This window comes from Phacochoerus africanus, chromosome 9 (assembly GCF_016906955.1).
Source record: "Phacochoerus africanus isolate WHEZ1 chromosome 9, ROS_Pafr_v1, whole genome shotgun sequence".
NCBI classification, from domain to species: Eukaryota; Metazoa; Chordata; class Mammalia; order Artiodactyla; family Suidae; genus Phacochoerus; species Phacochoerus africanus.
The window spans coordinates 125240497-125263053 of record NC_062552.1 but is presented as its reverse complement, the minus strand read 5'-3'; the positions used below and the strand labels follow the sequence as shown (position 1 = coordinate 125263053).

The 22557-nt window shown below is 54.6% G+C and overlaps 1 protein-coding gene across 6 annotated transcripts in view; it reads right to left on the bottom strand.

Moving 5' to 3' along the window:
- The window catches only part of PPP2R5C (protein phosphatase 2 regulatory subunit B'gamma), a 138883-nt gene that overhangs the window by 17528 nt on the left and 98798 nt on the right, over positions 1 to 22557 (bottom strand). For all 6 annotated transcript variants that reach the window (XM_047795495.1, XM_047795493.1, XM_047795496.1 and 3 more), the window contains 8 exons: positions 16492 to 16602; positions 15159 to 15251; positions 14948 to 15078; positions 12055 to 12114; positions 10111 to 10219; positions 7926 to 7979; positions 1205 to 1375; positions 66 to 193 (listed from right to left, as the gene is read on the bottom strand). In XM_047795495.1, the coding sequence (XP_047651451.1) occupies positions 66 to 193; positions 1205 to 1375; positions 7926 to 7979; positions 10111 to 10219; positions 12055 to 12114; positions 14948 to 15078; positions 15159 to 15251; positions 16492 to 16602 (857 nt within the window). The remainder of the gene's footprint in view (positions 1 to 65; positions 194 to 1204; positions 1376 to 7925; positions 7980 to 10110; positions 10220 to 12054; positions 12115 to 14947; positions 15079 to 15158; positions 15252 to 16491; positions 16603 to 22557) is intronic.

The window sequence follows — 22557 nt, the reverse complement described above, 5'->3', positions numbered from 1 at the left end:
TTCAAGTACCAGCGAAACCTGCAAAGCTTAAAAACGACTGGAGGCGATGCGGCCGGTCCTCTTACTTGTTCCAGTGGGTCTTGGAGTTGCGGTACAAGGACGGGAACATGATGGGCAGGATCTTGGCTGCGTTGTCGCTGATCAGACTCATGATGTACTCGTTGTTCCAGTAATAGAGCGCCCGCTCAGCCACCTGCGAGAGAGACGGGCACGGTGCTCCTGGGGCGACTGAAACAGTCGACAAACGTCCACCTCTCGCGAACGGCACCGGCCCGGCGAGCTGTTACCTGCGCCCATTAAACCCTCTAGGCTGCAGCCCCGGGAGCCCCGACAAAGAGGCAGACGGTGTCCTGTCCATCAGGATCACTGCCCCCGACTTCCCCGTGAGTTCAATAAACACCCCTGCTAGACACGGGCCAGGCGCTGAAAAGGCAGGTCAAATGAGTCCACTGCACTGTCCACCACCTGGCTATCAGGCGTCTACACCACGGGCAGTGCTGTTGGGCACGGAGGACCCTGCAGTGATCTCGCCTCCGGGGAGCTTCCACCACATGCGTGAACAGAGAGTGGGCAGACGGCCTGCCCAGGAGAAGAGATGGCCCTGGGGAACAGCAGCTGGCGGGCAGGGGGCTGGCGGGCGTGGCATCGTGGCCCCCATTGCCGGTGGAGCCGGTCCCTGCAGAGGGACCCAGGGAGGGGCAGGGGATGGTGGCTGAGGATGAAGGGGGGCAGCAGGGTGGGCACCTCGGGAGGCGTGGGACCACCGCAGTGGCCAGCTCCAAAGCCACTGGCAGTGTGGACCAGATGCCAGGTGGGCTGGGCTGCCACGGCTGCCCTCTCATGCCAGGCTGCTGATGCCCTGGAGGCCATGAGGTTTTGCTCAACCTGTGCCTAGACTTCTCCCTTGTTCGCGATGAGTTCACAGCAAGTATCGTCTCAAGGACACAGGAGGCCGGGTCCCCGTGTGTTGAATGGAGGCCCACGGGCTGGAGATGCGGGAAGTGGGCAGTGACCCGCCTGAGGCTGCTCTCAGACAGGAGTGTGGGAGCGGCACAAACCACGGCCACGCATTTTTTAAAGGTCTAAGGGATACAAACTCATGCGTGTCATAAACGAAGAACGGACGGAGGGAGGGGCTTCGAGGCTGGAGAGCTGCGCCGCCTCCGCGCGCCGGCCGCTGCCCGCTGCCCGCTGCCGGCCGTACCTGGAAGTGGGGGCTGGAGACGCACTTGGCCAGCTGCCGGAACAGCGGCTCCATGATCTTCACGAACTCGGACGGCTCGATGACGTCCAGGATCTCCTCCAGCTCGTTGAGAAACATGACCTCTTTCGGACTGTGGGTCTTTGGCCAGTACTTGAGAAGGGCCATTACCACCTGCCAAGAGACCACAGGCTGCGTGACTGCGGTGAGAGGGGCCGCTGCCTCGCTCGGGGGTCTCCTCTGCGGAGTGACAGGGGACACGGTGCCTCTTCCCTCGTACAGGGCGCAGTTTTCCAGTAAACTAGAACGTGGGTCTTTAAAAATAATTTGAGAGGTAGGAAAACATTTTATATACTTTTACTTATTTATTTTTGTCTTTTCAGGGCCGCACCCGAGGCATACAGAGGTTCCCAGGCTAGGGGTGGAATCAGAGCTGTGGCTGCCAGTCTACACCACAGCCTCAGCCACGTAGGATCCAAGCTACATCTTTGACCTACCCTACAGCTCACAGCCACGCCAGACCCTTAACCCACTGAGCAAGGCCAGGGATCGAACCCGCATCCTCATGGTTCCTAGTCAGATTCGTTAACCACTGAGCCACGACGGGAACCCCACCAAATTTTATACTTTAGAATCACAACTTTAATTTATGTGACCCTCGCTTAAACCAACATGTCAGCGAGAGGCGGTTCCTGAAAAACAAACCAAACCAACAAACCAATCCAGGAAACAGGCAAGTGGGTGAGTTCAGAGAGGGGGAGCCCGGTGGGGACCACGGGAGTTCACGTGTGTGCCTTGGTGTGGAGAGTCACACACACAGGAGCACCTGCTTCTGTCTCAAGGCGACTGTTCACGCAGGTTTATACACGAACATGCTACACGGTGTGCGGGTCCCAAGAGCTCCCAGCGGTGCTAAAACACACCAAAGCGAGAGACACCAAGCACTGGCGTTGTTAGTAACCTCGGGACACCCCAGAGGCCTCACCAGAGATGGGGGCCCCACGGTCCCACCGTGGGGCCGCAGTGAGCAGGCTGCGGCCGCCCGGCCTTAGCTGGGACCCCGCCAGAGCAGGTTTGCCGGCCAGGCGGCTGCAGCTTCCCGGTTGGTGGGTGTTGGGCGTTCCCTTCTGTGCCCATCAGTGGATGGTGTTTCTGCCAGGCGCTCTTTCTTTACCTCGTTCTGCGGTCCCCAAATTTCCTACCACAATCACACCAGTAAAAGCGGTTCACCCAAAACATCAGATCCGGAATGTGGATAAATAAAATCCCTAGAGTATCGCTACCCTAAGCCTAAAAGTACAAAAAGCCAAACACTTCTGTATAGGAGCTCCTGCTGCGGTTCAGTGGACTAAGAACCTGACTAGGATCCATGAGGACGCGGGTTTGATCCCTGGCCTTGCTCTGTGGGTTAAGGATCCAGTGTTGCTGTGAGCTGTGGTGTAGGTCGCAGACACGGCTCGGATCTGGGATCTGACACTGCTGTAGCTGGGGTGTAGGCTGGTGGCTACAGCTGCAATTCGACCCCTAGCCTGGGAACCTCTACATGTCGCAGGTGCAGCCCTAAAAAGACAAAAATAAATAAATAATTAAAAAAAAAATGCATCATTTGGGAGTTCCCCTGTGGCTCAGTGGATTAAGGATCTTGCATCATCATTGCTGTGGCTCGGGTTCATTCCCTGGCCTGGGAACTTCCACATGCTGTGGGTGCAGCCAAAAAAACCCACCACATCATTTAATGCCTTTCCTACTTTTTGCTCAAAATCATTTGACAGACATTTATTATCATCTATACTCTGTGTACTGGAATCACTTGCAGCTCCAATATGACCCCCAGCCTGGGAACTACAGCTCCAATATGCCATAGGTGCAGCCCTAAAAAAGGAAAAAACAAGAACCAAAAACCCCTGCAAACAGGGGTCCATAAACGTCTTTTAAAGGAATCAGACTTTGGACATTTCTGAGCCTGGACCCACTCAGACCCAGGGCACCCCGGGTGCAGGACAGTGAGACGCATGCCCACGAGGGCCTCCCAGGGCCTTCCCAGGACTCTGTACCTCTGTCAGCCACACGCTTCTGATGCTGAAGGAAGACAAAACGCCCTGTGTCTTGTCATTATACGTGAATTTCAAAGGCAGAAACTTCCTGATGAGAGGGGCTGAACGTTTTTCATGTGCAGAAGCTTAAGCTGCTCTAATCAAGAGATTACTATTTTATTATCTGTGCTGCAGGAAATTAAGCAATGAAGTGGTTCTGGGTGGAACTATGGGGGAGCGGGTGTGTGGGGGCTTGAAGTGGCTTTGTGCTTGTGCCAAGCCGGGGCTTCCTATCTACTATTTGAGGGGAAGGACCCCACTGAAGCCAGCGTCCCGCCTCCTGCGTCTTTCAGACGCTGCAAGGAGACGCTCCCACCCCTGTAAAGCGGCACTAGCTTTAGCCGTGGGAGCCTATAAACTCCATCAGCCCTCACGCTACTTTCAGGCGGGGGTGGGGACTTCTCACCGAGTCCTGCTGCAGCAGGATTAGGAGGTTCTCACAGGCACGGGGGCAGGGGGGTCCCCGCAGCCTCACAGCTCGCCTCCGTCCACGCTAAACCTGGGGTAACATCCGGTGAACTCTTTAGCCACTAGAGAGTATGAGAAATACGCACAAAGGAAAACCTCAGAGGACAGCGGCACGTTCTTCCTCTCCCTAGTTTCTGGGGGGAAAGGGCAGGGAGCGTGTCAGAGGGTCTCCACCCGGGACCTCCTCCAGCAAAAGGCCTCGCCCTTTAGCGTGGGGACAGTCTTCAAACACAGGCAGGACTGAGGATGTGTCACCACTGAAGGAAGACATTAAAAAGGCTTTTAAAAAAGGACTGCTGCCTTCTCACCTGTCTTTCCTTACCCAAACACATCTTCGGCTCGGCAGGAAGACAGAATAACATCCGCTCCCTCAACTGGAGTCAGTACTTTGTGTTTGGTACCGCAGTCTGGGAAGTGTTGGCACCTTTCCTGGGGGGCTTCCAGAATGTTCACCGGATGTTACCCCAGGTTTAGCGTGGACGGGGCTTCCAGAATGCTGGACAGAGCTGAGAAGGGGTGTGCCCAGACCCGGGGACGGGTGCAGGGATGGGACACTCTGAAAGGGGCTGTGTGCCGCTGAGGGATGCGACGGGGGTTTTTCCTGAATTTGTGTGTGACACGGGGATGCTACACAGAGAATTTAGAAGCTTAAAAAGAAAGGAGAGATCAGAAGCAGTTTAACTCAGGAGTACAGTATGAAGAATTTCTATTGTTTTGACCATAAAAACTACAATTTCCCATAAACAAAATGAAAGACAATCTACAAAATGGGAGAAAATATTTGCAAACAATGTGACTAACAAGGGCTTACTCTCCAAAATATACAAATAGCTCCTACGACTCAACAACAAAAAACCAAACAACCCAATCAAAAAATAGCCAGAAGACCTAAATAGACATTTCTCTAACGAAGACATACAGGTGGCCAAGAGGCACATGAAAAGATGCTCTATATCACTCATTATTAGAGAAATGCAAGTCAAACTACAATGAAGCACCACCCCACACTGGTCAGAAACAAAACGTCTACAAATAATGAATGCTGGAGAGGGTGTGGAGAAAAGGGACCCTCTCACGCTGCTGGTGGGAAGGTAAATTGGTACAACCACGGTGGAAAGCTGTATGGAGGTTCCCCAGAAAACTACATATAGAACTGCCATATGATCCAGCAATCCCACTCCTGGGGATGTATCTGGACAAAACTATAACTCACAAATACACATGCAGCCCCATGTTCACAGCAACACTATTCACAGTAGCCAAGACATGGAAGCAACCTAGGTGTCCACTGACGGATGGATTGAGAAGATGTGGTCCATACACACAACGGAGTACCACTCGGCTGTAGGGAAGAGTGAAATCATGCCATTTGCAGCAGCAGCATGGATGGAACTAGAGACTCTCGTACTGAGCGAAGTTAAGTCAGAGAAGAAAGACAAACGCCGCACGACATCATTTGCACGCGGCGTCTACGATGCGGCACAGATGAACCCATCTCCAGAGCGGAAACAGACCCACAGACATGGAGAGCAGACCTGGGGCTGCCGGGGGAGGGACGGGGGGGTTGGAGCCACAGCCGATGTAAGTCGCCACATACGGAAGGACGGCAGCCCAGTCCCACTGCAGAGCACGGACCCCGGTGTTCAAGAGCCGTACCATGACGGAAGGGAAAACTTTAACAAAGGATGCGTATGCATACACATATTTCACGACAACTCAGTCAGATAGTTTTAGTTTTGCAGTGCAGCAGGAATTAACGCATTGTAAATTAACTACATTTCAATTTTTTTCAATTTTAGAAAGTTGAGTAAAATAAGTACAATTTCACAAGTGTGAAAGATGGCTAATGGGACAGAAAGCCTCAGGAATCACAGTCTTTACCTGTTCTATTCCAAAGTGACTTTTAAAAGGCTGTTCAAACACGTAAACTGACATCTCATACCTCCTGCTTTATTACTCAACAGTAAAAAAAACCCAGTTAAAAAATGGGAAGTGAACTTAAAGACACTTCTGCAGAGGAGAAAGAGAAATGGCCGACACATGAGCATAAAGACGCTGCGTCATGAGCGCTCAGGGAAACACAAATCACACCACCATGTGGTGGTGGAAAAAGATAAAGATCATTAAATGTATATATAAAAACCCACCATGGGAGTCTACCTCACACTCACTAGGGTGTTTATACGAAGAAGAAGGGAACACAGCAAGCGCTGGTGAGGACGTGGGGTAAGCGGAGCCCCTGGGCACTGCCAGTGGGAATGCAAAAGGCTGTGGCCCCTGTGGAAAAAGGTATGGCATCGCCTCCAAACGCCGAATGCAGAATTACCATATGAGTCAGCAATTCCGCCGCCGGGTATACACCCAAAGGAACTGGAAGCGAGGAGACCAAGACATATTTGCGCGTGTTTGGAGGGTGCAGGAGGTGCAACAACGCGAGTGTCCACTGACAGGATGGACAAAGACGCTGCCCATCCATCCATGCAACACCGCTGAGCCGTAACAAGGAACCAACTGCTGGCACCCCGGCGAAGCAGACGAAACCTGAGCATGTTACGCCGAGTGAAACAAGCCCGTCTCAAAGGACAGCTCCTGCGGGATCCCAGCGAAGTAACGGATCTAGACGAGTCAACAGCGGAGAAAGGTGAGGTTATCGGCGGACGGCTGACGGAAAGGGGAGCGTCTCTCTTTAATGGAGAGAGAGTTTCTGTTTGGGGCGATGACAAATATTTAGAAACACTGGTGACAGCTACACAACGCAGGGGATGTAACTGATGCCACTAAACTGTACACTTAGAGCACAAATTGTATGCTATATAGTATGTTTTACCACAATTGAGAAAAATTAACTTAATATACCCCAAACCATTGAATCGTATATTTGAGGTGGGTGAGCTGTATAGCACATGACTTATATCTCAATAAAACTGTGTTGTTGTGTGTTTTTTATTTTTTATTTTTTTTTTATTTTTTAGGGCTGCACCCGCATTATATGGAGGTTCCCAGGCTGGGGGTCCAATTGGAGCTGTAGCCGCCGGCCTACACCACAGCCACAGCAATGCCAGATCCAGAGCGCATCTGTGACCTACACCACAGCTCCTGGCAAAGCCGGATCCTTAACCCACTGAGCGAGGCCAGGGGTGGAACCTGGGTCCTCATGGATGCTAGTGGGTTCGTTAACCGCTGAGCCACGATGGGAACTCCTCAATACAGATAAAATGCTGAGAAATTTAGAAATCTAAGCACTGATTGGTAGCAATCTAACGCTCATTTATGATGCAGTGGTCATCAAATAGTTACACTGGGAGTTCCCATTGTGACTCAGTGGATTAAGAACCTGACTAATATCCATGAGGACGTGGGTTCGATCCCTGGCCTCGCTCAGTGGGTTAAGGATCTGGCCTTGCCATAAGCTGTGGTGTAGGTTGCAGACGCGGCTCAGATCGTGCATTGCTATGGCTGTGGCATAGGCTGGCAGCTGCAGCTCCAACTCGACCCCTAGCCTGGGAACCTCCATATGCTACAGGTGTGGCCCTGGGGGAAAAAAAAAAAAAAAAAAATCTACACGTTAACTTGGGAAAAATTTTCGAGACCTCAAAGCCTCTTTAGAACAAGCATTCTGAATCCTTACTCCGATTCCCCCGACTGGAGTCAGTAAGATGCAGTGAAAGCAGACGACGTGGAAGCAATACATTGCGTGAGATTTGGCGGCCAAGCTGCTGGAGGAGTAAAATGCAACGAGGAATAAGATGGCCACCTTATCACACAGGATAACTTCTGCGACAAGGGAACTTGGAGTTCAAATGACTACAGTTTGAAAATTTGTAACAGATGAATGAAATCAGTTTGTGTTCATCAGTGTTAGAACTTAAGATGAAGAGGCTGTCTTGGCCAAGCAGCCAGACTATGATACTGACACCGAGTCAGACACGCACACCCCCCCCAAGGCCCTGACCAGACAGACAGACAGTCACACGCACACCCCCCGCCCCAAGGCCCTGACCAGACAGACACATGCCCCCCCTCCCCCGCAAGGCCCTGACCAGACAGACAGTCACACGCACACACACCCCCCGCAAGGCCCTGACCAGACAGACAGACAGACAGGCACGCACACACACACCCGCCCCCCACCGCAAGGCCCTGACCAGGCAGGGCGAACTTACTGGTTCGGTGAGCGTGCTGTCCTTTTCTAAAAACTGCACCACACAGTACGCCAGCTGCGGGAGAGGAGAAGTATTAACGCTGCACTTTATTTATTTATTTTTTTGGTTTTTCTGTCTTTTTTAGGGCCGCACCAGCAGCAGACGGAGGTTCCCAGGCTAGGGGTCTAATCAGAGCTGAGGCCGCCGCCACAGCCACAGCCACAGAGGATCTTCAACCCACTAAGCAAGGCCAGGGACCGAACCCGCAACCTCATGGTTCCTAGTCGGATGCGTTAACCACTGCGCCACGACGGGAACGCCTAACATTTCACATTAACGTGGAAATGCTGCCTCATCATTAGACTCCCTCCTCTGGGGAGACAGGGATGGACGTGATCAGTGCTGCCCCTCCCCCTGGAGTCCCCCCGCCCCCCAGCTGGGCGTAGGCTCCCTCCACAGGCCCTGCCGGAGGTGCTGCGTGGGACTCGCAGGGAGGGACCCCAGGCCCAACGTGTAGCAGATCAGCTGGAGGAGAAACATCAGAAAGCTAAACAAGGAGTTCCCACTGTGGCCCAGCAGGTTACAAACCTGACTGTAACCACGAGGATGCGGGTTCGATCCCTGGCTTTGCTCAGTGGGTTAAGGATCCAGCACTGCCATGAGCTGTGGCACAGGTTGCAGGCTCGGATCTGGCATGGCTGTGGCGTAGGCTGGCAGCTACAGCTCCGATTTGACCCCTAGCTTGGGAACCTCCATATGCCGTGGGTGAGGTCCTGGAAAAAAACAAAAAACAAAAAACAGTGAACAGCCAGGGCACAAGGGAGCCCAGGTTTGGTGGGGTTTTTCTTGTGGCCTTTTGAAGACCGTAATAGACAGGTAATCTAACTGCTGAGAAGAACAAAATCTGTTTCCACCTTAAATCCCTAAACTACTAATTTTTAATATAGAACAGCTAACATGATAACAAACCGGCTGTATATAAAGATACCATCAGTTCGTGGGAATCAGAGAAAAAACTCTAAGTAAAAGATTTCCCAGGGAGTTCTTGTCGTGGCTCAGCCAGTTAAGAACCCGACACTGTCTCTGTGAGGACGCAGCTTCAATCCCTGGCCTTGCTCAGTGGGTTAAGGATTCGGCCTTGCTATGGCTGTGGTGTAGGTCGGCAGCCGTAGCTCCAATTTGACCCCTAGCCTGGGAACCTCCATTATGCCGAGGGTGCGGCCCTAAAAAGCAAAAATCAAAAAACCAAAGAAACAACAACAAAAAACCCACTTTCCCCAGGAAGCCAGCGTCATTATTAGAATCATCTGAAGAACACTTTTTTTTTTCCCCGTCTTTTCTAAGGCTGCACTGTGGCATATGGGTCGAATTGGAGCTGCAGCTGCTATCCCACGCTGGAGCCATAGCCATGCAGGATCTGAGCCGCGTCTGTGACCTACACCACAGCTCACGGCAATACCGGATCCTTAACCCACTGAGCAAGGCCAGAGACCGCAACGTCATGGTTATGGTGGGGTTCGTATTCACTTCGCCACAAGAGGAACTCCTGAGAACACATTTTCTGACCCTACGAGGTGAGCTGCCCCGCTCCCAGATGTGCCCACTCGGGGCCTGGCCTGGGACCAGCCACAAGCGAGGCGCACGCGGCCTGAGTGAAGGCAGGCACCTCCCCGAAAGCTTTGTGTGTTGCAGCCAGTGCAGCTTGCGTCCTGCCCGCACAGAACTTACAAGAGTGAGGGACGAACAAATTTCCTGGGTAAATGCAGCCGACCACCCCGTTAGAAGCCACTTATAGACCCGTTTTTCCGTGTAACTGTAAGAATATTTCCACAAAGTTTAAGAAACCCCCCAGCTTTAAAAACACCCAACTTTCTCTTGGGCCATTTTATTGGCCGTGGGCGTGGAGACTCTGTCTCTGAGGGGGTCACCCCCCAGGAGACTTCCTCAGAGACGCCTCCCCCAACTCCGGTTGTCATGCCTTCTCGAGGCGTAAAATCAGTTCTGGAATTCTCCATTCCCGAGGTTTTCCTGACTTTTCTAAAGAGGGATCGCTACGAGAACTCTGACGCCCAAGCCACCGGTGCGACAGCAGAGAGGACGCGCTCCCGGGTGAGAGGCTGGGGTTTCGGGGGCGGCCTGGCTCGGGTCCGAGCAGAGCCCCCGCCCGCGGCCCCCGTCACGGCACGTCCCGGGCAGGAAGCCTCACCTGAGGGTGGTAGACGCTCAGAGACTTCACTTTGTGCAAAGGCAGCAACACCTTCAGTAGGAAAATCTTGTGCTCTTCTTTCAGCGGTAAGGCGAACCCATTAATTATACTGTGAAGACAGAATGTATTCCCATTTGCATGTTTACATATTCCAGACTAAAAAATGCACCTTGCTGTTTTGCTTTCAGTTTTTGTTCTTAGCACGAGAACCAGCAAGCACATCATGTGTCGGAAAGGAGGCGGGAGGACGAGCACAGACACCTAAAGGTCCGAGCACCGTCGAGGACGCACAGCCGCTCTGTCTCCGCAGCCGAGCTAACTGTGCGTCCTGCGCCGACCGGGGCCGCCCAGGCCGGGAGTCCGGGGGCGAAGCCTCCTTCCTCGGGCAGGGCCGCGCAGACCCGCCCGCCCTCAGGACTCACACTTCCCCGGGCAAGTTCTGCCTCGCTCTTCCAGGGCGTGCGGGACAGAGTCCGTGTGCAGGACAGGCGTCGTTTCAAAACCAACAAGAGGCGTTCCTGTCTCGGCTCAGCAGTGACGAACCCACTGGCATCCATGAGGATGCGGGTTCGATCCCTGGCCTCGCCCAGTGGGTTAAGGATCTGGCGTGGCTGTGGCCGTGGCGTAGGCTGGCGGCTGCCGCTCCGATTCAACCCCTCGCCTGGGAACCTCCATATGCCGTGGGCGTGGCCCTAAAAAGCAAGAAACAAAACAAAGATTAATAAAAATCCGCAAGAAAGTTGCTCCTTCTGCAAGGAAAGGGAGCCCCTTCTCTTCACCTCCACGCTCAGGTTTTCTCTGTGACATCAAGTCGTCCGCCTGTGTGGTTTTACGGGGAGGTTGGCTCCTGCGAGCCGCAGAGGCGGTCACGGTGACGTCTAACCTGCCCCTCGCCGCTGAGCCCCGGGCACACGCCCGGCTGAAGGGCCGTCCAGGAGGGGACGGGCGGGCGGGACCACAGGGCCCCTTGGCTCAGCTCAGCCCAGCCTCGCCACCACCTCGGACCCGAGGGCGACTCTCTTCCCATCTCGCAGGTAAGGCAGCGGAAGGCGGGAGCGGCCAGCAGGTCGGTCGCTGGGGACGGCACCTGCTCAAGCTGGCACTGGCTGCCGCCAGGACAGGGACAGGGCGCCTGCTGGCACTCGTCAGAGCAGAGGTGGCCACAAGGCTTGGGGACTGACGCTTGTCTGACGTCGGATCAGAAACGGCAAGGAGTGCTGTTTCCGGAAGCACCGCACCACACATCTTCCAGGTGACAGCCATGCGCCCAAGCGGTGCTGGGAACCACGAGACGAGACAAGCAAGAGCCCGGTTCCCCCGCAGGACTCCTCCGAACCCTCAGGCGCTGACCTACGCCGAGACCCCGACCAAGGTGCCGGGGCACCAGCCTGTCCAGGCTGCCCTGGCCGTGGAACCTGAGGAACTCTGGGGATCAGTGAGCCAGGAGGGCGGATCGAAAACCGTTAGGTTATCGATTTCCAAAAAAATTTAAGAAAAAGATCGCAAGCAAGAACTCGGAATATGATGAAGTTTTTGAAACGTTATTTTATCAGCTTACGTATGAAAAATCTATAAAATCAAAGCAATGTGAAATAGCAGCATTTGCTCAACACCCCAACTGCATGATAAATGACCTACGCTGCTCGGGGTCAGATATAAACCTTCTCATTGTAACTACTTTTATCCCTGCTCTTGAGGAAATAAGTGAAGTGTGTTTCCATAGTCACGCGTGGAAGCCCAGGAGCAGGAGAGGCCTGTCATTTCATGTGTTCTGATCCGGGGCCTCGCCAGCCCCTGCGCGAGGTGGGGTTTGTTTAAGATCTTTTGGAGAACGGTTTAAAGTGCCTTGCTTTGGGGAGGGGGCGGTGGAACACAAGGAACTGGATCCTTTTGGCATAAATTCCCCCTGAGGCCATTCGCTACGAGTAACACGGAGACACTTACCTTCCCAATATTTCCAGTAATTCTGCTATGCCATTGTGATGCTCTGTTTCATAAATAAATCTAGAAAAAGCAATTTGCTGTTTAGAATTCGACACCGAAACAATGGCTGGAAAAGACTAAAAGCCTCTTGAATAAGAGAACAATGCTTTTAGGGAGAAAACCACGTAGCCGGGTAACAAGCACAGCTACTGCGGGAACGTCCTGGGGGCTGCTGGCCGTTTCCAGAGAGACTCAAGGCCTGGATGCAGACACGGGAGGAGGGCAGGGCGTGTGGTGAGCTCAGATGCCCCGACAAGCGCCCGAATTTCCACCACCCAGATTTGACAAGGAACACCCTGCTGTTTGCTTTACCCCCGCCCCCCGACACACACACCCTCCAGATCTCACTCAATTTTAAAGCCAGCCTGGGACGCGTCATCCCGGCTGCTGGCCCTGCCCTGGAATGGAAAGCCCGCCACGGGAGTCCCACCTCCATGGGCGTCTACACTGGGAGGTGCTGCCGTCTGTGAAACTCAACCTGAGGCTCCCTTCATTGCACTTGTTTTCCTGCTCCTCTGCGTGTAACTGGGAGGGCTGGGCACCCTGGCCAGTAGGCGTGCGTGGCTCCCGCAGTCCTGCATGGTCGACTCCACTTGGGACAGACTGGGCAGCTGAGCTCTGCGTCACTGTGACCTGTCTCCTGCTCAACGTTTAAGCAGGGGTGGCTTCCGCTACAAGCCACTTTGCTCCTTTCAATCAACGTTACCATGTTCTCAGTAAGAAATTCTTTGTTTTCTTTTTAAGGCTGTACCTGTGGCACACTGAAGTTACTGGGCTAGGGGTCGAATCAGAGCTGCAGCTTCGGTCTACACCACAGCCACGGCAACACCAGATCCGAGCCACATCTGCGACTACACCACAGCCTGCAGCAACACCGGATCCTTAACCCACTGAGCAAGGCCAGGGATCGAACCCACATCCTCATAGATGCTATGTCTGCTTCTTAACCCACTGAGCTACAATGGGAACTCCCAAGAGAAATTCTTAACTCCTAATTATTTTATAGATTTGAAGTAGGTATAAGAAAGAGAAGTAAGGAGTTCCTGCTGTGGCACAGGGGCATCGGCAGTGTCTCTGCAGCACCAGGACACAGGTTTGACACCCACCTGGCACAGTGGGTTAAAAGATCTGGCGTTCGGCTCAGATCGCAACTGCAGCTCAGATCTGATCCCTGGCCTGGGAGCTCCACATACTGTGGGAGAGAAAAAAAAAAAAAAAAAAAAAAAGAGAAAAAAAAGGAGAGAGACGGAGAGAAGTTCCCCTTCGTCCTCTTCCCGAGGGTGCAGCATGGGAGGGAGGCCTAAAGACGCAGGCAGAGCAGGCACGGGCCACCTCCCAGGCGACGCGCCCCTGTCCTCTGTGGAGGGGGGGTTCACAGGCAGAGGTGGAGGCCACCCCCGCCCCCGAGGCTGGGCTGCCTTCGACTCCGTGAGCAGCCCTGGCCGCCGGGAGACCGCGTGGAGCACACCTGTCCCTGGAGCCCCACGAGGGGGGGCGGGGGGGGTGTCGCGGAACGTGGGAAGTCATGCTGTCACTGCCACAGGGCTGCTCTGCAGCAGAACTGCAGCCCGCTGCCCGTCTGCCACCACAGGGCCACCTCTGATCCCGTCTGTTTCACCCACCCATGGAAACGCTGACCAGAGCAAGAAGCCGCAGAGGGCGGCAGAGTTCACGCTGACACCTGGGAAATCCTGCCTGCCTCACCCGACACGACACGGCTGCACTGCGAACAGCCCTTGTCTTTCCCCGCCCGCTCAGGCTTCTCTGGGGTGCTCTGGCGGGGCTGCCGGGTTCCCCCGTCCAGGGTGCGCCTGCACCCTCCCCTCCCTCTGGCCTGCAGCTGGACGATAGGAAACCCATCCGCTTGAGCATCTCCCAGCGGGATGCCCTCGGCCGGGCTCTGGCCCCACCCAGAACAGGGCCCTGGGTGGGGGGCATCCTGAGGAGCCAGCCTGACGGAGTAACTGCTCGTTCAGTGGGCTTCCAGGGATGGAGGAGAAACTATACTGATGGGCTCATCCATTAGCATTTACCTGGTGCTGCCAGGAGCCAGGCAGGAAGCTGGGGCCGGGGCCGTTTACGATAAAGCTGCCGGCACCATGTGCCAGCCCCCCCCACCCCGATTGGACCGTCCGCCAAGCTGGGGGTCTCGGGAAGCCTGGGAGGGGGACCAGAGGGCGGGCGGGAGAGTGTGAGACCACCCCATCCCGGGAGGATCAGAGAGGCCGCGAGGTCTGGGCAGGGGGTCCAAGGGCTCGCCCGGGACCTGCACCTGCTCATCCAGAGGTCTTGTCAGAGGAGCTGGAGGCCACAGCAGACGAAGGGAGTTGGGATGTGCTAGGACCACAGGCAGGGCTCAGATGTGGGGCCGGGGAGGGTGTGAGGGGTCCAGGAGTCAAGCTGTACTGGTCACCACACTGGACTCTTAGGGAGCGTTCTCCCGTGGACCCTGGGGCTGTGCCTCCCCCAAACCAGCAGGCGCAGAGTGCGAGTCCCCCCCACCCCCAAAGGTCCCCCAAAGATGCTCATGTCTCCTCCTTCCCTCCTCCCACGGAGACGCAGCAGGAAGAATGGGCACCGCCAGGTGCAGGGGAGACGCTGGCTCTGGATGGACGGACGCCCACATCCAGAGGGACCAGACTGGGGGGAAAAGGGCGGAACAGACACGGGTGTGAGTTGGGGGGGGGAGCAGGGAGGAGACGTGAGCAGACCGGTCCCTGACAGGTTGGCTGCTCAAAAAGGGCCACTCGTACTCCTCGGTCCCTCTGCCAAAGGGGAGGAGGTTTGGGGCGGGGGTGGTGAGTGCGAACCACACGTCAGGCACAAAGGGAAACGCCACCAGGCACAGACTTACCTATAAAATATATTATTTATCTGTTTTCTGATGTAAGCTCTTAAGCCTAAGAATTTTCCATAGATTCTGTGAAGGGTAGTTTTAAGGAAATCTCTCTCTCGAGGGTCTTCGCTGTCGAAGAGCTCTAAAAGCTTCAAGAAGAAAAAGACACTCAGTGACTCAACACTCTGCGTGTTAGAGTGTCTGCAGTTTCAGCTCATTCGTACCTTACCTGCAATACAAACTTCTGATCAATATATTTCTTCGCTATATTAGGCTGGAAATCTGGAGACTCTAAAAATCTTAAGAAAAATTCATAAACAAGCTAGAAGGAAAAAAAAACAATGAGTTAAAAAACGTGGTATTTATTAAATGGAGATAAAAAAAAAATACACCATGAGTCGCATCTTTGCAAATATTACCCTTAAAAGAAAAGGGGCATGTATCTACAGAGTTTATGCCGAATCTCGTGGCTTAACTGAATGGTACCTGAGGCTGGTCATTGTTTACTTGGGCCAACAACTGTGGACCATGCCCTTAAATGGCACTGAAACAACTGCTTTCCATGGCAGCTGTCACCAATGCTCAGACACCACAGTGACAGCAGCCACAAGCCAGGCTGTGACCAAACTCCAGGTGAGGTTTGCAGCCTGTCACCTCTGCGTGTCCTGGCAGAAAGGCCAGGTGGACAGGAAGCGGGAACTGCTGGGCAAGTGGGTCACAGAGTCACCCAGGGCTGGGACGCCCCCTCCCCACTTCAGGAGGGGGCCGCAGGCTGTCACGGTTACACAGCATCAGAGACACCATGAGGGGAGGTCCTGCTACCGAGAGGGCCCTTCTGCCTGCTCCTTCCCAGGCTTTGCACCTGCCTGCCTCCCCTCCCTCAGCTGGCCCAGACCTCCAAGCCCAGCTTGTGGGGTGTGCATCCTGCCCAGTCAACCTTTCTCCTTACGGATGCGCTACAGGGAGTTCCCACTGGGGTGCAGTGGAAACGAATCTGACTAGTAACCATGAGGACACGGGTTTGATCCCTGGCCTTGAGCAGTGGGTTAAGGATCCGGCGTTGCCGTGAGCTGTGGTGTGGGTTGCAGGCGCAGCTCGGGTCCCGCGTTGCTGTGGCTGTGGCGTAGGCCAGTGGCTGTATCTCTGATTAGACCTTTAGCCTGGGAATTTCCATATGCTGCAGGTGTGGCCCAAAACAGCAAAAAAACAAAAAACCCAAAACCAAACCAAAAAACACATGTGCTACAGAAAAGCCTCAGTGGGCAGGTGAGCCCCAGGGCATGTCTAAGTACCAAAGTGAGAAATGTCTGCCCAGGTCCTCTGACCTCAACTCAAGTGGTCATTCCCACTGAGAACACATGACAATTCCGTATCTTCGTATAAAGTGTCCAAACAAATAAAAAACATGTTCTTTCTGCTGCTACAATACTTCTCTCCGCACGCACAGGTTTGCAAGGGCCCGACACCAAGGCCCAGAGGCCCATCGGGGGCCAGCGCACCTGCCCTGGAGAAGAGCCCAGGGCACCCCCACCCCGGCCTCCGCGCCCTCGCAGATCCAGTACCTGGAGGTGAGGCCAGGCTGCTTCTAACGTTGGCTCATCTTCCTCTGGGTCAAATTCTGCTCCCGTAGGGTTGGAGGAAGGTGGTAAGGTTCGAAACATGTTAACTGCAAACTAAAATCCACACATTTGTAATTATAATCGGGACGTTAAAAACATTTACAGAGAACATTTACAATTGCTTTAAGTAATCTGAATGATAGCTGCTTCCAGTGGTTATCCGGCTCCTCCTTCTCTCAACACTGAGAAGCAGTGTGGGTCAAAGCTGCAGCCTGACCCACGGCTGTGGACGGGTGACCTTTCAGGCGAGCAGCTTCAACACCTGCTGATGGGCGGGGGTGGCTCCCAAAGCTGGGTTATAACCAGGGAGCGCAGGGCAGGGAGAATGTTCAAAGAAAAGGGTGAGGTTATGAAAGAAACAGCAGAGGTCCCACTGCACTGGAGTGTGGCTGCCAAAGTCCTCTGCAGTGACAGTGACGGAGCAGCAACTGTCAAGACAGAGTGACTTCTGGAGGGCGGCTGGAGACCGTTTCCAGAGAAAAGGGCTGCATGCGGGTGAGCGAGGCGGCGTCACATCACAGGACGTGGCTCGGCAGCCCAGGCCCGACGGGGCTCTGAGGGCTCAGCTTCCTCCCTCCCAGGACTCCCAGTCTCCGGTCTCCGCTCTGCTCGCCACCCCTGCTGTCTGTAGCCCCACACTCCCATTCGTTTCAGCTCCATAAACATCAGCGTGTTTTACAGCAGATGTGTCTTCCACAAAAAATCTAGACTCCTTTGGAGCACAGGTGCCTTCTCTGCCCGCGTGGTTAACACTGGATAAAGCACGACACACGTTGACAAGGGCCTGGGGTAAATGCCAAAGTTTAATTCTCCTCTATCGCCAACTCATAACTTCTTTTTCTCTCGCAGTCAGTTTAAATAGTTTGTTACTTCCCTGAATCTCTGAGCCCACCACATGCCAGTTACAGAACTGGGCTCCAGGGATCAAAAAAGCTCTCTGGCCCCCGAGCCCAGAATCCAAAGGTCTGACACACGAGGCAGAATCCGGCTCCACAACCACAGTCAGGGCTCCGTGCAGTGTCTGGGGCGAACCTGGCTGTTCAGAAATCAGTCTTGTAAAGAAGCTAAAACTCCCCAGCACCGGTTTCGTTTCATCTTGTCCTTCTGTTACTGACATGGAACCCACACTGTAGCACCATTTTCCAGGACAAAAACCCTCCCAGGCCATGGGCTCCGGAACGCTTGGTATCAAGTGTTTGCTGCCTGCGTCATATGAGGGGGGCAGACACAGTCCGGGGACAGAAGGAACAAAGAATGGCTGGGACAAGTGACGACAAAAATCTTAGTAAAAATATGAGTAATGCGGAGTTCCTGCTGTGACACGACAGGATCTTGGAAGCGCTGGGACACAGGTTCCATCCCTGGCCCCACACCGTGGGTTGAAGATCTGGCGTTGCTGCAGCTCGGATCTGATCCCTGGCCTGGGAACTCCGCATGCCATGGGGTGGCCAAAAAAAGAAGAGTAACGCTGAGATGTTACGTAGAAAGCAGAGGGCTGGCAGCTGTGAACGGGGTGTGTGCACAGGGCCCCAGAGGAGGCTCCCCAGATGGGGGACCAGAGGCTGGACAGCTGTGACCAGGTAGCAGGGCAGGTCGTCTGTCGCCAGCCCCCAGGGCCCGATCCCAAAGCCCACCCACTAAGGAAAGGCTGTACCCTTCGGCCCCCTGGTCCCCTCCTGGGCTGCGCGCGTGGGGCAGCAGGACCTGCCCAGCTGACACAGCGCCGCCCTCCTTCCTGGGCTGCACAGAGCCTGAGGCCCTGTGGGCGGGGGGTGGGGGCTTCCTGAGCTGGGCTCCCCTCCTCTCCATCAAAGCCAGTGATTAGGGGGCTCCAAGAGAGTCGCCTAGAGACGGGGGGCCTTAGAGGAAGGAGTTGCACACGCGTGCTGGGGTGGAGGTGTCTGCCAACACCCGCGCTGCCTCTCTGGGAGGCTTGCTGGGGCGCCTGTGATGTCGGGGTGCAGCACACCTAGAGGGCACACATGGGTCGCCTCCTGCGAGGCCCCCAGGGCTGCGTGTTAGGGACACAGAGGCTGGGGGAGAGGGGTGGCGGGCCCCCAGGAACTCCAAGGGAGCGGTCAGCTTGCTCGGAGAGGGGCTGGGGGCTGGGGCGCCGGCAGACAGCTGCCCTGCTCGGAGGGGGTCTTCCCTCCTCCAGAGGACGCCCCCCCGCCGCCGCCCCGTGCCCCCTCCTCGCTGGGCAGAGATCTGCTCAGGGCTTGGCCAGCCCCCGCCCTCCCCTGTCAGGTTGGGTCCCTCCCTAACCAGGCTGCCCACAGGGGAAGGCGGGTGAGGTTGGGAGTCTGGGGTTGGGGCGTTCAGGGCGTGACAACTATAACAGGAGGAAAGGGACATAAAACAGATCACGGTTAGAGGCCATGTTTGAAAAAAATAAAACACGCCCGCTGTGCTGGCTTGTCCCAGAGCACCTGCTCCTCCGCCAACGACCTAGTTAGTGCCTCATGAAGGCACGTGGCCCCGTGGTCACACCCGGGGGGCCCCTCTCGGTGAGGAGCTGACCCTGGAGTGTGGGGGCGGATTCCAATCAGGTGAAAAGTCTCCTCAGAGCAACACTGGTTTCCCTGGGGCCGGGGCATCTGGACCTGCCTGCACATGGCAGCAGACACTTCCTCCAAAATCTGTCCCCAGCCCCAGGTCTGCCTCTATCCTACCGGCTGCATTTCTCCAGAATTCCAACTGGTCCATGGTCAGCTCGGACCCTCCATAAATTGCTGCAGGGAAGCTGATGATTCAGCCTCGACCAGAAGCACCACTGCCCGGTGCCTGGTCCGCTCCGGCCTGACCCTGACACCTACACATTCACCAAGGCCCAGGAGCTGAGTTAGGGGCCTGCGAGGGGACCAGGCCAACTTGCTTTGAATGCGAAAGTGTCCTGGGAAGACGGCCACCTCGAGCCGGGAAGTCTGACGACTGTCTGGCTCTGATAAAAAGTTACTTCTTTCCCACAACAAATACCTCACACCGTAATTTCTACTCTCCTTTCCTATCATCTCTAGAGAAGACTAAAGATACCAAAAACCAACGTGTAGATAAAAGAGCAGCGCCCAAGGAGTTCCCGTCGTGGCTCAGTGGTTAACGAATCCGACTGGGAACCATGAGGTTGCGGGTTCGATCCCCGGCCTCGCTCAGTGGGTTAAGGATCCGGCGTTGCCGTGAGCTGTGGTGTAGGTTGCAGACATGGCTCAGATCCTGTGTTGCTGTGGCTCTGGTGTAGGCCAGCAGCTGCTGCTCCTATTTGACCCCCAGCCTGAGAACTTCCATATGCCACACGAGCGGCCCTAAAAAGACAAACAAAACAACACAAAACACCAAAAGAGCAGAGCCCTAGAGCAGGCCTTCCTGGGCTTCTAACCTGCTGACATTTCTCAGCACAGCAGCTTCGGGCTCCAGTCAGTTGAGCACCATGGTGCTGGTGGCCAGGCGCCATCCAGACGGGCGGCGCGCCGTCCGCGAGCCTCCCAAGGCCACTGGCGTCAACATCGTGCCAGGCAAGCCAGAAGGAATCCATTCCTACTGCAGGTCTGGAAGTCCCGGATCTGATGGGGGCCACACAGACCACGACGACCTCTCAGCTGAGATCCACTGACCTGGAGCGAGCCCATCCCCAGACAGGAGCTAGGACCCGGTCTGCAGAGGCGGCGGCACGGCCTCGTGGGATGTGGAAGTTCCCAGGCCCTCCTCTCACCCAGAGCAGGGCCCGGGAAAGAAAAACCTGCTCGGGCTTTGGTTTTCTCACCCACTGAGGGCGGGCGAACCCCTTCTTTGCATTGGGAAAGGAGGAAGTCCTCGGGAAGGGCACCACGCCTGCCGGTGGGCGCTGTGACCCAAGCGGCCTGGGCACGGCCTGCCTGCGTCTACAGCTTTCCTGGCGTGTCTACTCTTTGTACCTAAACCACCCTGCAGCTGTTTTTCTCCTAATTGCGAAATTTACTGAATAAACGCAAACCCAAATGGCTCGAGAAGCAACTTGATGGCAAATTCTCACAATTCGGCAATAACATGCAGACTTCCTATACCTGTAATATTCACCCCCAGTGGGCGAGGTAAGAGAATATTCGTGCTGGGACACAACTGCAGTGCGGCAGCACATGCAAAGGTTACCGCAGGAAGGGGTGGTCTCCAAAGAGAAACACTGAGAAGAATCTCATTTCAGGGACAAGGAAAGAAAGGCTGCTTACTCAGGGCTCTGTTGAAAACCACAAGGGTCATTCTGCTACGTTTTGGACTGTTTTATTCAGGTGAATGGGATTTGTCAAGGGGAGTCCACCAGAGGCCAGGCTACAGCTCTTCCTCCTGAAACAGGTTCTGGGGGTCGTACTGCCTGCTAAGCTCTGTTTCCGAATAGAAAGCTGTTATTTGGTTACTGATGACAAAACACAGCCAGGAAAACCAACAGAGGCAACAGTCAGACCATCACAACTGGGCCACCGACTCCAAAGCCCCAGATGCCAACCTGAGAGCAACACCCTCTCCACCCACGCCAGGCGAGCAGGAAACAGAACTGCCAGGAGGACCCAGGGTTTGTGGCCGCAAGAACGACTAAGGGCCTAGGCGCCGGCAGCCCCAGGAAGGCCGGGAATCGCAGCGCACGGATGAGGGTGACGCGCGCCAGGCCACACAGACGTGGGTCCCCACAAGCACCCTGGACAAAACTCGGATCCGGTCCTTGATGACCGCGATCAGCCAATCTAGATTCAGATGATAAAAATGCTAGCAGCAGCCTTAAAGGGAAAACCAGTCCCTTTGCTCACGGGTAAAGCGAGTTTACTCGGGTTTCACAGCAGAACCCAGGCGTCCTCCTGGGGAACTCACTGCGGACTCGCCAGCACCTGCCCAGGCGCCCGCACCCAGTCGGTCCTCAAAGACCTGCTGAGAGCAAGTAGGTCCTTTGGGGAAAGCACCCACCAGTCCCCTAATTAATAGCAATGCAAATTAATTACCCGACAACTGCCAAAACCTCCCAATTAAGCCTTACCTCTCAGCTGCCATGTAATTTCATCAGGAGAGCCTTCCTGACCCCAGAACCAGGTGGGTCCCTGATCTCAGGCTCTTCTTTCATCTGCCAATTTCCTTCCTTCCTCTCTCTCTTTCTTTTTGCTTTTTAGGGCTGCACCCTTGGCACATGGAGGTTCCCAGGCTAGGGGTTGAATCGGAGCTACAGCTGCCAGCCTACACCACAGCCACAGCAATGAGGGGTCCCAGCCACATCTGCGACCTACACCACCCGGCAACCAGCTCACAGCAACGGTGGATTCCCCAACCCACTGATCGAGGCCAGGGATTGAACCTGCATCTTCATGGATCCTAGTCGGATTCATTTCTGCTGCGCCACAGCAGGAACTCCATCTGCCCATTTTCTCTGTGAAATATAACTGGATGGTTGGGTAGTTCTTGGTTCAACGCCTCTATGCCAGCACCACCCCCCAGGGCCCATCGCACCGCAATGAACACGCCAGGTGGGTGGGGCCAGGTCCCCTGTTCCATGACTCGACAGCGCTACTTTCTCTAAGTAAGAGCTGTTTTCAAATAACGCAGCTTTCCCTCCAAATAGATCCTGGAAGAAAAGCCCTACAAGCTGTACTCTGAGCAGCTTGCTGTTTTACAGTCATGCAAAAATGTTCTTAAACCAAGTTAAAGGTACGGAAATAAATAACTACAAACGTTTGCAGGATACTTAATAAAGGAAACTTAATCTCAATTTTTCAAACAACGGACATTTCAGTTTTATGACTATTTCACAACTAAATGTATCATACCATCTTCTTCAAATGAAAATACGCCAGTTACTTATAATTACGCTTGAGTTTATTTTCTAATTTTTATTTTTGAGCTTAAGAATAGAAAATTTAGGGGTTTCCCTGTTAGGATTTGGCTGCAGCCCAGGTTCAATCCCTGGCTGGGGAACTGAGATCCTGCTTTGAGCCGCTGCACATCATGGCCAAACAACAACAACAACGACGACGAGGAACAGAAACGTACCTACATGAG